General features: G+C 34.5%; 1 protein-coding gene across 1 annotated transcript in view; it reads left to right on the top strand.

Moving 5' to 3' along the window:
* The window catches only part of LOC128554251 (pneumococcal serine-rich repeat protein-like), a 49,505-nt gene extending 47,434 nt beyond the window's left edge, over window positions 1–2,071 (top strand). Inside the window, exon 8 of the mRNA XM_053535502.1 lies at window positions 1,803–2,071. Within this exon, the coding sequence (XP_053391477.1) occupies window positions 1,803–2,071 (269 nt within the window). The remainder of the gene's footprint in view (window positions 1–1,802) is intronic.
* Window positions 2,072–18,676: the final 16,605 nt, after the last annotated feature.

Raw genomic sequence — 18,676 nt, 5'->3', positions numbered from 1 at the left:
TTAAGTTAATATACATGTACTTTAAATACATGTTATACGACATTGAGTAGGTTTCTTTATAGACTGCGATCTAGAATTCAACAATAAACATACACGTTCGTATGTGAATAATGCAAGTTGCTGTAGTTTACATAGATTTAATTTATAAAGGCGAGAAGTACCACCGAGCTCCTATTCTGTATGCCACATTTTGGGGGGACTTTGCACCGTTCTCCGTGAAGTCACACGAAGAACAATTACATTGTATAACTTGCAATAATAATTCTTATATTAACCGCATTTATTATCTGTCCACAATACATGTACTTGAAATTGAATTGGAAAATGCGACTTCTGCGGACTTTGTAAAATGGTCACTTCTACAGTGTATTATGTAGCAATAGGATTCTAACATACCTTAAACAGTACCTTTCTTACATATTTAAAGCAAACACATTTATTCATCTATAGCTGATTTAACATTTACTGCATACAGACCTTTCGTAGTATCCGGCATTTTATGTCGCCGTGACGGTGCTATTTTAGTTTCTGATGAACAAACTTTAAGGGATTTTTCTATGATTTATTTCGAATACTGGTCATGTTCGCAGCCGTCTTTGACATGTTGACATGTTTACGAATCTTACGTTACCACTATGCCTAGCTGTACATTTTGTGATATCCTATGCATCTTCGGGCTCCATGTTGTTTGTGCAACGGAAGAGCGTTAGATGCCGGTTAATTGCATTCTAAAAGAGAGCGACCGCTTTTACAGATAAACAAAATAACGAAATCACTGTGACAACGTGTTTTCTTATCTTAAGGGGTAGGGGGAACAAAATCACATGTACCGAATAACTTGAGTCGGTGACCCTCCCTCCACCCCGCTCCCCCCCCCCCCCCCCCCCCAACCCCCAACCGGCTCCAAATTTTATATGTCATTGGGACTCGGTATACATTTTAAACACCGTTTGCTGAAAGAAAAATAAAAACAATTAATAAAGGATTTTTTAATATGCCACTTGAAAGCGGAAAATTGCAGTGAAAATGAACGTCAAGTTTTAGTAAGAACCTTCGACTTTCTTTCCATTTTTCAAATATTTATCGTAGTAAAATAACTGATTTTCAAGTCAAGATCAAGGAAAAATTATTTCTGGTCTAATAGTGTAGAATTTAAGAAAATTGTTGGCTAGTGCCATCGAAGTATCCGTAACAGTTGATAAGGATATGCGGCGTCGTCATTTTCAAAAACGGACTTTGGTGGTCAACTTTGACGTCTCGTGTACGACAATTGGTTGGCTCTATTGATATAAAATAAACTGAATCTTGTTTGAAATATGGTCAACTTTACGCATTTTAAGACGCTACTCGAAAGTTTGCAAAGTGTAGCGTTCTACCTTAAAGGAAACAACCACCAATGACAGAGCGAGTACTTACAATATAGCTATGTACAAAGCTACAATGTACATAGTCCGTTTTATGACAAAACCTGTATTAGTGAAAAAAGGTTAAAATTGAGATAAAAATATATTCATGAAGAACATTCTTTTGTATTTCAAATCTGAAACATCGTCGTATTTAAAGTAGTTTCACCCTATCCAATAATTTTTCATTAATAAAAGTTTTCTCATGGAATGACCCACATCTAATGTCTTCTGAAATCAACTGTCGAAATTTGTATTTTAACAGGATTAATCAGTTGTTTAACTGCTACCAAATTATTTAAAACTCAATGAATGACTCCCAGAGAGAGCAAACTATTTACTTAAATGTACGGCGATATAAGTCAAAAACTGTGAATATATATTTACTTTATTATGTAGGTGCAACAGATATATCGAAAACAAAAAGAACTGACCGGATAAAGCAAAGGAAGTGGCGAGTTAAAAATCTCCAAAACGTTGAATCGCATGCAAGTCTCGAAAAGCCGTTGGAGAAACTACATGAAGAATTTGCAATTGGAAATAGAGACGAAGCAGCTAATAGCGTAAGTGACGGCAATGGACCACCAACAAGAAAGGATATGAAGAGAGTTGCATCAGAATTTAGGAAAATGCGTAAAGTATTGGAAAAACCTATCACTAAACCATAAAAGTGATGAAACATTGCTGGAAAGGAATGCATTAACGTAGCAGACATTACATACTATTTGATTTTGGTAAGGTAACTTGTTTACTGAATGATAAAATATGTTTTATACATCACAATGTCTACGAGTGTATGTAGGTTGTGGAACTGTTTAATTGTTACAATTGTCAAATATGTGGTACAACATAGGCCCCAAAGATGGTCACGAAAATATTAAAATTACGGAAAATGATTTTTTTTTTGTGACAACATCTGAAAATATCAAAACTGTCTAGCAAAATATATTATCAGTATATTTACTCAAATCAAAAAGTTTATAAATTCAATTTATTAGGGAAGGTAACTTAAGACTTTTGTATTTTTTATATAATTAATTGTGTGATACCAAGCTCTTTGTGTAATTCAACTTACAATGTGAAAGAAAGTAAAATAAGTGTCATTATCTATGTTTTATATCTTAAAATATGTACGCGAATGTGCAGAGAACGGAGCTTAGTATTGCAATAGTCTCTATTTAACAACTCGACTGGGTTGTTAATGGCGGTGTCGTAAGACTGGTTCCATGCAACACTTGCTATTTTCTATTAATTTATGGAATGTATTCAAGTGTTTTATTAGACAAAAATTACATTATAAAATAGTTTACACACTATTTGATATCATTAAGGCAACATTAATATGAAAAAGGCAAAGCCTATGAGCGAGTGTAGCTTAAACGCCAAAGAAACTATTCACTGCTTTAAACAATTCCGAGAACCTATTCACTTTTAAATGAACAAAAAATAGTGTCATTATACCCGTAAAAGCGAATATCATACGTTACAAAATTTATGGAAAGCCGGTGCCATGGTGACGTCATTACCTGTTTGCAGCGTTCTTATGGCTTTATGTTTATTAAATTAAATGACATTTTATCCCATTATCTGGCCAATGCTTGATCTCAAAAAGAAAATCTTTTTTTTCTACCAACTGGAAATCTTTCTTGAACAGGGAATTATCTGAAGTCAGAATATGTTTTTTAAATAAGAAAACGGGTGTTTTCATATATGTCTTTTTTCTGTGACGTCATGTGTATATTTTATCTACGCTTGCCATAAAAAGGAAAAATATACCTACCACTGTATTTGTTTCCGTTTTCCTGCGAGACATTCTCACACAGTATGTTCTCATTTGTTTTCCATCAACAAGGTACATGATGAGCCATGCCTGCATGACTCACGTTCATAGATGTACCATGCCTGCATGACTCACTTTCAGAGATGAGCCATGCCTGCATGACTCACTTTCAGAGATGAGCCATGCCTGCATGACTCACTTTCAGAGACATACTGAGACATCCATGGATGACTCATTTCAAACGACTACTATGTAGATGAGACATCCATGGATGACTCACTTTCATAGTTGATCAATCCATGGATGGCTCACCTTAGTTCACCGTAATTTAACTGAGTCATCCACAGATGCCACTTCAAGATCCAGCGATATGTAGCTGAGCTATCCACGGATGACTCACTTCCGAGGTCGACATTTACAGAAAACTCAATCTACGCGACAAATGCCTGTATCCCTTTGTTGAATGGTGGCTTATCTAAGCTTTATGATATTTGAAACTTTCAAACGCCACCAATTGATCCCTCCTTATTCTTACAATATATTGTATGAAAAAGTTTGTAATTTTACACCAATTTTATGATCTTATTGAAAATCCTTCAAATCCTTCGGCGCAAATGTAGAACATCCATCCAATACTGAATTCTCAGTTTGACAGCTAAAATGAGTCAATTTGGTCTAAATCTCAATCAGTAGTTCTGCATTTAAAGGGAGTTTCATGATTATCTGACGCTAAAATGCATGTACCCTCACGTTAAAATTGTGCAGTGTGGCGTGTACATATTTAATTTATTTAATAGAGGATATAGTACACGGGTGTCTTATCATACTGAATTTATTAAACGAGGTGAATAAAATAGTAAAATGCGAGGCTCTGCCGAGCATTTTATCAATTCTATTCAACGAGTTTAATAAATGCTATGTGGAAAGACACTAATGTAATACTAGTATTCTTTTTATCCTTTTAATTTTTTTCTAGATGGAACATCAAAATATCTTCTATCTTTACCTATTATAGACCAAGTAAGTTCACCCAACATCTCCAAGAAATAAATGACGTCAACGTCAATGTCAATGCTTTATTACACTAGTGTATTACCAAACTTATGTATTTTACATTCATGATTCTATTTATCAGACTAGGAAGCGGGTTCTTATTGAAAGAAATTTTCCAAGTAAATACATATATGATACACTGTAACTCTTTTTGAGTATTTTTTTAATTGCCTGTTTCCATCGCATCCTAAAGCTTGAATACTCAGTTTTATAAAACACTTGCATTGATATTTTTCTGTGAATAAACTTAAATCAAAACATGCAACTATGAAGTTTATTTGAAGTTTAATACACAATTCAATCACAAACATTATATTGAAGTCAAATGGACCTTTAAACTTCGAATAATTATGTAAAGTGGCGCGAGAATAAAAAGAACCGCGTATAAACATCAAGTCTGCAATGTTACTTCTTGAATGTTTCCAATTAGGCAACAAAATTGCCAGCATATTCTGCATATTCTCCATATTGCCTTTTCAACTATAGACTCAAATAAAAGGACCCCCGTCTTATTCCTTGTACTTTAGCGATAAAATGTTTCAATCAATGTTTCTTTTCACCCAACCCTAATAACGCCATGACTTTTTGTGTTTCTTTCATGAGAAAAAAATATTTTACTACCAGTTCCCGTTTGACGCACGTTGAACAACTTCAAAAAAAAACTATACATATATATAAAATTATATCGCCGCATTATATACTCACTGTCACCAGCTGTCGTTTGTCGTTTACTCTTACAACGACAAGTGTGTTGGTCAATAAAAATTATAACTGTGTTTGCTTTAATAATAATAATAATAATAATAAGTAATAACATTTTTATTGATAGAAGGTAGCATATGAAAATATAGATCAGTACAAAGTTTAATGATACATCTTGATTTTTTTAAATGTGGCCTTCTGAACAACAGAAACAACAACCAAATACAACTTACACTATCACATAACCTTATTAATATCACATTCATTCCTCACATACTCTACCCTGTATATTGCCTTTAAGTACCCATTTATACAATTTCCATTTAGGCAATCAATTATTGACATAATATAAATACATGCATAATTATATTATAATGGCATAGTTACAATTCAGTGATATAAACAAGGAGATTCTCTAAGCAGTCAACTGTTAGATTATACTTGTTGATCATAACATTTTATATACTTAGTTTATGTGTTGGTTTCTTATTTAAGATATTCATTTTTTCACCATTTCTATTAACACGAATCTATAACATCTATGACGTCCTTCCGCGTTATTCCCTGAGTAGTCGAGTCAGATCACGTAGTTCGAGTAAAACGCTCCTCTAACACCAGGAATTATTTCAATAATAATAATAACACAACTTCTCATATTATTTTGTTTTCCCCGCCTAGTTACTTTGTTATTATGTCTCTCTCCCCCCACCTCCCCCCCGCCCCTCTGGGGGAGACATATTGTTTTTGCCCTGTCCGTTCGTCCGTGCCCGCGAAATGATGGTTAAGTGACTGCATAACGGTTCCTTCCCTTTGATGTCATTCATTCCGTTCTGTTTATGTGACTATTTTTCTTTTTATGTGACTGTTAGAACAATAGAGAGAACAATGGGGGTGTCACATAAAGACCGTTTCGTGAGAACTTCCGTCCTTCCGTCCGTCCGTCCGTACGTCACACTTCATTTCCGAGCAATAACTGGAGAACCATTTGACCTAGAACCTTCAAACTTCATAGGTTTGTAGGGCTGCTAGAGTAGACGACCCCTATTGTTTTTCGGGTCACTCCGTCAAAGGTCAAGGACACAGGGGCCTGAATATGGAAAACCATTTCCGATCAATAACTAGAGAACCACTTGACCCAGAATGTTGAAACTTCATAGGATGATTGGTAATGAAGAGTAGATAACCCCTGTTGATTTTGGGGTCACTCCGTCAAAGGTCAAGGTCACAGCGGCCTGAACATTGAAAACCATTTCCGATCAATAACTAGAGAACCACTTGACCCAGAATGTTGAAACTTCATAGGATGATTGGTCATGCAGAGTAGATGACACCTAACGATTTTGGGGTCACTCTGTTAAAGGTCAAGGTCACAGGGGCTTGAACATGGAAAACCATTTCCAATCAATAACTTGAGAACCTCTCGACCCAGAATGTTGAAACTTCATAGGATGATTGTTCATGCAGAGTAAATGACCCCTATTATTTTTGGGGTCACTCCGTTAAAGGTCAAGGTCACAGGAGCTTGAACAGTGGTAACCAGTTCCGATCAATAACTTGAGAACCACTTGACCCAGAATGTTGGGGGAGACATGCGCTTTTTTACAAAAGCACTTTCTAGTTTCTATTGGGAAGGGCCTTTAACTAATTTTGTAAGAAATTGTGGCCCGACCCATTTGCTTATTTTCTTGGTTGTACATGTACATTTTCTGATATTTGTTATTATAAATGTAAATAGTTATAAGAAATAAAATATTATAAAACTAAACACCGGGAACCGGAAGTGGAGTTTTACAGCCTTGTTTACGGCGCTTATTTACATTATTGAAGGGGGTAAACCAACGTTTCTACAAAGTAGTGTAATTTCTTTATTCACGTGATATTATATTTTGTCATAATTTTATCGTATGTTTATTTTGCTACGATGTTTCTTTGACATTGAAGTTGTACCTTATCATTCCGCCATATTGTTCCCGCATTGGTCGCGGTCCTCCCGGTTTCGAAGTGGTGTGAAATTTTGAATCGAGAACATGTCATTCAGACGATTCTATCTTGGGCCGAACACAGAAGAACAAGAAGAACGAAGCGCCCAAGGACATCTATTATGAATATTTACGAAGTCTACCTAAGCCGCATCATGGAAAGCACGTGCAACTTTCCCGCCAAAATACGTGTTACATTCAGAAAATGTGTAGATCTTAATATTAACAAGCGGAATGTGGTTATTGTTGATAAAATATATAGCACTGATTCAACAAAATACAATTTTGGAAGTATTATTTTCAGTCAAGGACATCTAGACATTAAAAAATAAATACATGTATGCCATATAACGCCGAACAGACTGACGATTCATCGAACATTAGTCTCGATTTCGTCATTAAGGATATGGGTATTGTGTGGCACATGTCATGACAAAACATGTTTCAAAACATTCTTGCATAAAAACTACTTTTTTCACTGGATCCGCCCATGTAATAACGGGAGAAAAACCGTGTGCAAACAAGGCAATTTACGTGCTGTTAATATCCGATTTTTATTATTGAAATGCTTTCCTAGGGACGTATACGTATTTCTGCGCAGATTGACATCTATTTTCTGCGTCTTGTTCATAAAAACCTCTTCTTGTAGCATAGATAAAAGATGCAATCTAAATAATAGAACGTTTTTCTTTATCAGTTACCAACGACGCTTTTTCTCTTGTTTACACCACTTTAGAACTCTGCGTCGTTACAGGTATTTTAGACAGCCGTGAATGTTTAAGAATTGAGTGTAACTTGTGCGATTGTTTGATTTTAGGAATCATATTTATGACTTTGGTAAGCATCAGTCGGTATGTTTTGAAACTTATCTAAGGACGGGATATGATAAGAGCCAAAAATGGCCCCCACTATATATGCATGTAAAACAACACCATTCCATTGGTAATTAACTATATTTTTCAAAATCCACCATGATATAATGACCAGACGTCGGTAATGACCCCAAAATAATTGATTATTACATTTATCTAGGACTTACGCTGAAAAGATATTTGATCATTTAGAATGGGGGTATAGAAAACTATTTTGCAATATATCTTAGTTTATATTGCTGAATCCTATAAATTGTATGTCGTCACAATACTCCGTGATCCAACTTCTTGAAACAAATTTTTATTTTGTATTCTAAGACAGAATGATCGTGCAAAAACAAGGAAAACAAGGGGCGATAACTCTTTCATGTAAGGACGACCGAAAACTCTTTTAAGAAATAAGTTTTTTTTTAAATTTTATACATCTACATAGGCTTATTCTCTAACTAATATGTCTGTTTCGTTTTATTTCCTATCAAGAAAATTTCTAAAACTAAAATCGAAAACTTTAATTCATATGCGTTACCATAGCAACATAGAAACAGTTTTGCATTTTTTGGATCTGTAGTGAATAAGCGAGTTATTTCACATACTTGATGATATATTAACTTTTAAAAAACTTTTTTTTTTGCTTCTATATCTCCTTACATATTTAGTGTTGTTGTTTTCTTTCTTTTTTGTTTCGTATACGGAATGTTCTTCTTGTGTGACGTTCGTGTAAAACAAAACCTCCGTCGAATAAATCAGGAGGCAGACTTTGTCTTACAAGTTTCCATTTTTCATATTTTCGGTGATTTTTTATTTAAATATGTAATTAAGTATTTTCATCAAGCAAGTTGAAAAAAAACGACAGTGTTCATTTTACTGGAATGAATAATATACAAAATGCATAATATTAATGAATAATATACAAAATGCATAATATTATTAAATCATACCACATCATTATTTAAAACACCTACCCGCAGAAACGTCGCCGGAACCGAGTTAGACCGGTATTACAACTATGGAAGCATTTGTATGTAGTTTATTCAAATTAATTTCTTGGATTAAATCAAAAACGTTTTCTTTAACACGAAACTATAATATCGATATGAGAAGCACAAAATATACATTAGCATATGTAAGATCATTACGGAAGGATTGACATGAAAGGCACGTGCGGTTTCCCGCCAAAATGCCCTTATATATGTAACGTAAAATGCTTCCGGTTTCCTGCAAAAGATTTTGGATTATAGATCAAAGAAAACTATTTGATTTTACTCCATTATATTCCAATTTCATTTATATTATATATTGCGTTTATAATAAAATCAGTTTACAAGACGACCTGGGATACCCCAAGTAGTAACATTTGTATGCACGCATGGAGACATTTGATATTATTCTAATGGTATTGAACACTGAATTCGTCAGAACAGTAGGTATAATTTGTTTTTCAAAAAATAACAATAGGTCATGGCTGCACAGTGAGAAGCAGATGACTCGGCTTTTCTCTGGATTACCGCTTTTTCTTTCCTCGAATAGAAAGACAGACAGATTCGAGACGAAACGGCTGCAGCGATAAAGAACCGGCATATTTGCTCAGTACGCACGTGTTAGTCAAAGAAAAATCTGCACATGTGCCCATCTATAAGCTAATAAGTGATCTCTATAATAAGCTTCCAATCATGCCGAGTGTTATTTGCGCAGAGGTATTTTTACACTAATACGTGTGCAGATGTTTGATACTATTACGTGCGCACGTAACACGTAACGTAATTTTTATTACGTGCGCAAGTAATAGATATTACGTGAGCACAAGGTAACTAATACGTGCGCACGTTTTAGTATGACAAAAACATCCATGTCCCCCTCTGTTTTTTTCTTAACTACATGTATAGACATTCCTCGTGTTTTTTAAATCATTACTTTTATTCTAGAAAAGAAAGAGAAAAAAACACCTGTATATGTGCTTTCATCTCAAAAGCGTTTTCATTAACAGTGCAGAGAGCCTAGCTAGTCCGGGCCCGCTTCGACTACGCGGTTTAGGGGGCTGGTATTGGGTTTGATCCCCGGCCCCGTCATACCAGAGAGGTGAGAAATATTACCAGTAGCTCCCTTGCTTAGATGTTTGTCATTAAAAGGGAAACTGGTTTCTCTGCACCTAACCTGATGATGGATTCATCAGGAATGAAATATCGAAATTGATTTATATAAGTTATATAACGCTATATATATATGTAAGTTGTAGAATTTGCTTCACAAGCTAAATAAGGACACCGTAGATTTGCGGATCGCAGGATCGCGAGTGCGATCCCCGGGCGAGGCTTTTCTTCTCCGTCACGATTTTTTGGGGGGTATTGTGACTATAAGCATTCGTCCTCCATCTCATAATTAAGTGGGGAAGTTGACAACTACATGCGGAGATCAGGTTTTTACTGTTACGAAATCCAGGAACTCTGGTTGAGTTAATTGTCAGTTACTGTTGAAAAAAAAAAGCGTTAAAACGCAAACAAAACAAATCACAATCAACCTATCATAAATTATTAAAACAATAATAAGATGACTTTTAGATATTCTTTAAACACAAATTTAGCTTAGCTATTGTGATTAAAAAAATGGTTATATAGGGAGTTTATCTTTTAATCATAAAATAAAATAGTTCACACCGGAAATGACATGTCAGTGACATTAAATACTTAACATACATTTATTTATGAAACTTCGTATGGCGATGAAGCGGAATATTTTAAAATTGATGAAACAATTCTGAGTTGTTGACTTACTATTTTTCATACGTCATAAAAAAGAAGTATAAAAACACATGTTTATAACTTTATCACAGACATACAGTAAAAGAATTATTGACTAATTATAGAAATAACGCGGTTAAATGGTTTAAAATATTTTAACTGGCGGCTAAAAATATTAAATCTAAATATGGTTTGCAACTCACCATATAAGAATAGTACTTTCTGCCGTTTTTGACAGAAAAAAAAAGTTTTACTGGATTTGTTGGGATTCGATCTCGCATACCACTAACACCAGGCATAAAAATTCCTGTTAATCGTCGTGCGTACCGATTGCGTCACAGAGACTTGTGTACAAAGGACGTCATCATTTTTATATAAAAGAACTATCTACATGTGTCTACTAGTTGCGGTGTACATGAGTTATCTTTCTTGTCTCTATAACATTTATGTAAACAATAAAAATTTTCGTTTTAAACAACTTTAATTACACGTTATTATTTCTTTTAAAATGCCGCTTAAACAAAATCAACTTGCATATAATCCCGAAATACAGTTCATGTACTGCAGTAGATCTAAAACATGTAACTGATCATTAAAATGTCTAGATGTACTTTCACTTTCACTTTTGCGTTAAACTTGGCTCTAAACATTTAATTTTCTTATAAAATAATCCATGACTATCTGTTTCATGATTAGAACAAAACTCCCGCGTATCTGTTTGATGCTCGGTTGCTTAGAGACGAGCACGTTATCTTGTTTCCTTCAAAGAAAAGTGGGGCTAAAAATTGCGAAAAAGATGGAAATTCAATACGAGCCGGAGCGGGTGTCAAGCTGATTTTTTCTGAAAATGTATATTTTAGTAACCTTATTTTCTCAGCAAAACTTCAGCTTGACACCAGGTCCGGCTCACAATGAAAATCGAGCATGTAGTGTGTAAATTGCGTGCAAAAACGGTAAATGTCACGGACCTCGACTATTTTAAAGATCTGAGTCGTACAAATAAATTGGTTTTGAAGTTTTTAAAAATCATAGTTTTAACGATTATGGTCTTCTTTTTTGTTTTAGACAGTTAAAATTTCAATTATGGAGTTTTCATATTCTAATTATTTAGGGGGCCATTTCGCATATCTTATCATATCCCGTCCTTTCTGGACGAATATATATAAACAGCTTGAAATCTTGACACTACGTTCGTACTCACTCGTACTTCAAACGTATGGACCTGTACTCAAAATAACCCGAACGTGAAGTTATTATTCTTGAAACTGTGCTCCTGTTTACCAAATGTTAAAGTTATATGAATATTGTTTGGTAACTTCATGTTTGTAATAACGAGAGACAAAAAAAATCGTTTAAAAATCTTCAGTATGTGCTTTTAGGAATATTGTTGATTTCTGGGCCCTGGTTATGGATATTTAATACATGTTTATCGTTTCCAAGAACAATAGAATGGTAATTAAAAAATGTATCGTCCGGAATCCTAATTTATCACATATGAACCTAGCGGGGCAATAAACGTCAGAAGATTACATCAGAGGATGAAAGAAAATTTAAAGAACTTGACTGTTGAAACCAAAAGGACAGGAACAACAAAGGGTAGAAATTCAAAAATAAAATTCTAATCCAGAAAAAAATCATTACCAGGTAAAAGTATGTCGAAATACACCTAAAATCAGAGGTACCATCCATGTTGTACCACAGAAAAGAAAGTGGTCTCGGTTTTTCCCTACGGCCAATAATAGAAAATAAAAATAAGCTATTTATAGCTAGTAACATAAAAAGGAAGTAATTCATTTACTTATTTTAAGTGAACAAAAAAGAGATCTGCCAAATAAAAACAAAAGCAATATATCATATATTATGACCTTTGTCCCCTAAGTGTGACCTTTACCTTGAAGTGAGTCATCCGAAACGTGCGCTCTGCACGTCGTTTCGGTGTGGTAAATATTTTTGTCATGTTTCGTTGAAATCCTTCAAGTAGTTCAAGTCATTGAGTTAAAGAGCGGACACAAAACAAACTGATATGACCTTTGATCCATGTGACCTTGACCTTGAAGTAAGACATTCAAAACGTGCGTTCTGCACATCTTCTCGGTGTGGTGAACATGTGTGCCAAGTTTCTTTGAAATCCTTCCATTAGTTAATAAAACAGTTACAGAGCGGACACGAAACAAACTGATATAACCTTTGACCCCTAAGTGTGACCTTGACCTTGAAGAGAGACATCCAAAACATGCGCTCTACACGTCGTCTTGGTGTGGTGAACATTTGTGTCAAGTTTCTTTGAAATCCTTCAAGGGGTTCAAGTGCTACAGAGCAACTCTGACATGTTGAGCAAACTAAAAAGCAGTTTCAGATGCAAACTGGCCTTGGCGACGGGACAATTCCCAGTTCACAATTGTTAGTTTTAATATGTATCAAATTTCAAATGTGTGTAACGTCTTTTAAAAGAAAATATGTGACGTGTAAAATTGCAGACAATGAGTCAGGAATTTCATATATTTATATTAGAACCAACGCAGTCCTCATAAAACATGTTTCGCAACGTATGTGACACTTGCAAGTATAAGACAGTCACACAGATGCCTTTTCTATTAATGTCTTAACAAATGACATTAATTCAGGGTTCAAATTTAGGCAAGCATACAAGCAAAATGCTAGGTGAATTTTGAAATAGCTAGTGGGTTTGAAATATACTAGCTAATTTCAGCTAGTCAATAATGTAACAAGCAAATGTTTTCAGAGCTTTAATAAAGTTTAATTGTTTTAAAGGTACACATTTTTCTTCATGAAAGGAATGTTATCATTTATGTTTATGATATTTTCTTGTTCAACAAAAAAAATGGCACAAGTTATTTTAAGCTAACAGAAAACATTTTTGTTTGTGACTGGCTACTAACATGACTAACAGAGATCAATCAATAGGTTTTGGCCAGTAAAATATTATTATAGTAATAAAATATTATTAACTTTAGCCGGTAGCTTTTCATTTTAGCTAGTGATCAAAAAGGGCACTAGCTAATTTCAGCTAGTACAAACTATTGTTAAATTTGACCCCTGATTAATTTAAAGATAACAATTATATATTTGAAAAGCATATTATGCTTTCCTCATTTATGGTAGAGTATTCGAGTGCACATGTCCAGGTTAGAAATTTTAGTCAAGTTTTGCTTGCAATCAGGTTTCTTATAAACTATAAAACCCAATAGCAGCTTTCAGACATCACAACAGTCTTCAGTATCATTACAGTGTCAGTTTTATCTTAAGTTTAATTGAGTTTCTATATATTTCTGAAAATTTCTGAATATCTTTCTGAATATTTCTGAATTGAGATGTCTGAATATTTATGATAAAAAATGTTCGTACTAAATTGTGGCCATTACAGCAAGTATTCACAAGCGAGCAAAGAAGGGATTCTCAGACAAATTCAAAAAATATTAAGCAGTTAGGGTAATTTGCCCATGAGTCGGACAGTTTAACTGTTTGGTTTCTCACAATGTCGTCGCCGTCATATGTATAATATTATGGTAAGCGCGTTTCGTTGTATCTTTAACCAATCGTATCAAAGTACTAGAAATATCAACACACTCGTTTTTGCCCTTAAGCCGGACACATTCGCCCTTGACTCGTAGATGTCAGATCCGCTTACTTTATTGTCAGGTCATACATGCTACTTAAGTTATACCTTAGGTTTTCTTTATGTACAAAATACATTACCTTCAGAATTAAACTGGAAATACCTTTATTTATTATTTATTATTATCAACCCTGATCTACATTTATAATGTGTTGGAACACTTCAGTTGAAAACAAATAATAATAATAATTATGATAATAATTATAGCACATTGCTCGTTAACTGAAATCTAACTAGAGCTATCTCTGAAGAGATAAATGTAATCCAGCGATTTTTTCATTCTTTATAAAGTACCCCTAAAAGGGCATTTTCTTAATTAAACAAGAGCTGTCTCCATAGGATGACACATGCCCCCGATGGCACTTTGAATGAATAGTTATGATCGATGTTAGAGTTTAGGACCTTTGCTCTACGGACCTGGGTCTTGCGCGCGACACGTCGTCTTACTGTGCCACACATTCATGCGTAGTTATTTTAAAATCCATGCACGAATGACAAAGATATGGACCGGACAAGCCCATCAATGCACTATCAAGAAAAATGACCTTTAACGTCTAAGTGTGACCTTGACCTTTGAGCTACGGACTTGGGTCTTGCGCGCGACACGTCGTCTTACTGTGTCACACATTTATGCGTATTTACTTGAAAATCCATCCATGGATGACAAAGATATGGACCGGACACGCCCATCAATGCACTATCATGACAAATGACCTTTAACGTTTTAAGTGTGACTTTGACCTTTGAGCTACGGACCTGGGTATTGCGCACGACACGTCGTCTTACTGTGGTACACATTCATGCCGAGTTATTTGAAAATCCATCCATGGATGACAAAGATATGGACCGGACACGAAAATTGCGGACAGACCGACATACGGTTTAAAAACTACATGCCTCCCTCCGGGGGCATAAAAAATTCCCAATCTGAGTAAAATGAGTACCGGACCTTTTCTCAAAAGGGCAAAAAAATCACTGTAATCCCCCAACCCACCCCGCACTGACACAGTACATTGCAATTTGACGCACACAACATTGCGGAATTATGTCGAAGTAGACTCTATGTATATAGTATAGTAACAAAAAACAAAGTCCTCTGACTCTGCAGAATATTTTTCTGAAAGAAACGTGTGACGTCTCATTAAATTGTGTGCAACGATGTGAGAGATAAGGTGCGCACAGGATTACATAATTAGAACGTCACGTAATTTGAAAATAAAAATAAAATAAAAAGATGCTCTTGCTGGATCCAACATATGGTGTCAGCATTGAAGAAAACATTTTATGAGCAAGAAAAATGTCCATATTATTGTACTCAAACAACTAAGCTCTTCCTGAACAAAATGATTATATCATATTCTGATCTGTTCTATAAATACAAGTACATGTATTATACAACTTATTTCCAGTATTTCATATACATTCTAATATGCTCTGTTAAAACACACTTACACTAGAATGACGTCACTTTAAAGTGCGGTGACGTCATGTTTTTGTTGCGAACAAGAAAGAACGCTACCGTATTTTATCTATTGTTTTGGATTAAGTGCAGATTACAATCGAAATAGTTTATAGCAAACCTTGTCTTAACACTATCTATACACTCGGGCGGTAATACGTCGTACAAATAATTTCACTCGGGCTGTGCCCTCGTAAAATTGACATCCCGACGTATAACCGTCCATATAGCATAAAGTGTTAAACCACTCTTGCTACAAATTATTTCTTAAATTCATACAGCTACACAATCATACAGTCAATTTATGATTGCACATTTATACATAAGTACACATATCAGAATTACTAAATGTTTCTTCGACAAACGCGTCTCAAATTATAGTTCTAAGTCTTAAATAGTCATGATATACACAAGTTACATGTATATTCACGATAATTAAGACGTGCGATAAAGGAAAGTATGTCCTTTAAAATATTATACATGTTCCAGATTTGGATTATATATAAGATAATACAATTATCATTATTACTGTTCACCGAATTATTCAACATTTACGCTCTTATGGAAACAAGTAACATTAATTCAACAAAATCCTTGTTATTACAATTAATAGATTACAAAAAAAACTATTGTAGCAAGAGAAAATTCTTTAAAACACGCTTAAACGTAGACATATAATTATTATGAAGCTTTATGTAAAAAGAAGTAAATTCCATATATGTGCACAGCTTTGTAATTGTAACTAAATGTTTGTTTCAGGTAGTTCGTTTTAGGTTTAACAGTAGAAAGATCCTTGCAGACTGTAATGATCATTATGAGCAAACTGTAGTAAATCTGAGATGTAGCTCTATATAGGACAATCCCCTTTTTTACATTTAGTATTGACATATGATATTTGCAATTGTTTTCAAAAGATTTGAATTTCTTATAAGGTGACTATGAATTCATCACCCTAGAAGCACATAAAATAGATATACATACTGCAGTACATGTAAATATTAATACTGAGCCCGTAATGACACTCGACAATTTCCGTACGGGTGATAGGGTAAACTGATCTTAAGCCGGACTCAATAGACAGTCGGACGATTTTGAGTCATTTCACGAAAACATCGCTATAGGATCGCAAAAAGCCGGGAAATAAACATCTCATTAGTTATGAGTTGCCATTCTTTGTAACGTGACGCACTATATACCACCTTCGTAGCAGAACGTAAGCAGTATAAATCGCGGAAGTTAGGAAAAAAATCAAGTTTCATTTTACTTTAACCTTGCGTATTTTGTGCCATGAAGTATAACAGACACCTGAAATACAACAACAAATAGACAGACATTACATTAACACAAATGAGTAAAGCATTCTTTCATTATCCTATTTTGTTTTTTACACGCTGTAGGCGCTAAAATGAAAGCTATCAAATCGTTTAGACTCGGACGGAGAAAATCTGAAATTCGATACAGAGACGGACAGTGTCCGACTCATTATCAACATCGTACTTAAATCAAATCTTTTTTTTGTAGTTGTTCTATTTAGATTACTTTCATTATTAAACTATTTTTCTAATTTGCAAACATAAATAGAACAAGAGCTGTCTGTAAGACAGCGGAGCCTGTGCTCAGCTCGACTAGTCGAAATACTGTCCCAGAAGCAGGGAAATAGTACCCTAAATCTTAAAATATCTACAGAGTTTAAATCCGGTATCTGCAATAGTGGTGGAGTATCTTGCATGCAAAACTTTAACCAGAAGTTTTAAGTTCAAAAGGGGACATAAACTGATATGTGTCCTTGACGTATTAATGTATTGATCCTTTCCGAATGCATCATGATCAATACTTTCCGATAATGTAGTTGGTTTGATTTAATTTAAAAAAATGTTAAGTTGTGTTGTTTTTTTAACTCACCAAGTGGATATTTAGATTAATTTACCTTTGTCGGCCAGCTAAAAATTTAAAAAAATCATGTATTTGATTTAAATGGAATGTAAATGTATTTATATTAACAGAATAACCGCGTTTCATTCAGCAATGCGAGCTTATTTCCTTTTTCCATTTTATAATTTTGTTCAATTAAAGTGAAACTGAAAACAATATACACTGAACAAAATTCCTAATCTGTCAGTTTTTATTGTATTACTATTTTCATAACAATGCATGTACTTAATACACGAAATGTCACATACCGACATTTAAAAAGGTACTGCAGCTAATTATTGATTTATTTTGACAGACTCGCCGCCAAAGTAACCGCATTAGTTGTTTTGACCAATTTATCATATTTTGCACGTGCAGAACATGTGTACCAATATCCACGTTTTAACGAACACTTCTGACATTACTGACGAAAGTCCTACTAGAAAAAACACATATCATCGTGAAACTGACACAAGTGCAACGCGCCCGGTCTGTCAGAATTATACATCACAGTTCAAAATCTGTCACTTTAATGAATTGTACTTTGGTTGAATTTCGCCAAAAGATCGCGAATGGTAGATATAGATAACCAACGATTGAAGGTTCATGTAAACGAAAATAAGGTTACAAATGGAAATAACTATTAAAGTAACAGCTACAAACAAATTACTTCAAAATTATTTTGAAATTGCAAAAGTAATTACACATGTGTCGTAAATGTGTCCCAGTTACATAGCAACATTCCGACAGCTCGATAGCGTTGCTCATGCGTTAATTTCACCATGATATGCGTTTTTCTAGTTGCACTTTCGTCAGAAATGCCGAAAGTGTTAACGAACACATGCATGTTGGTGCACATGCCCTGCACTTGCAAAATATACAATATTAAGCAAAACGCCTAATGCGGTTACTTTGGCAGTGGGTCGGTCAAAAATAAATTAATAATAAGCTGCAGTACCTATTCAAATATCGGCATGTGAAATTTCTTGTAAATACATACGTTATTAACAAAACAGTAATACTAACATAAACTGACTGATTAGGAATTTTGTTGAGTGTATTTTGCCATAAATGTTCACAAGACAATAAGAGCATGGACAGGTTCTCAGGTGCCCGCGGGAAGGGTATGTCTTTTTATAGGGATT

The sequence above is a fragment of the Mercenaria mercenaria genome, unplaced genomic scaffold (genome assembly GCF_021730395.1).
Source record: "Mercenaria mercenaria strain notata unplaced genomic scaffold, MADL_Memer_1 contig_4874, whole genome shotgun sequence".
In the NCBI taxonomy this organism is placed as follows: Eukaryota; Metazoa; Mollusca; class Bivalvia; order Venerida; family Veneridae; genus Mercenaria; species Mercenaria mercenaria.
Note: the sequence above shows the minus strand (reverse complement) of the source record. Positions and strands in the feature narration are given on the sequence as shown.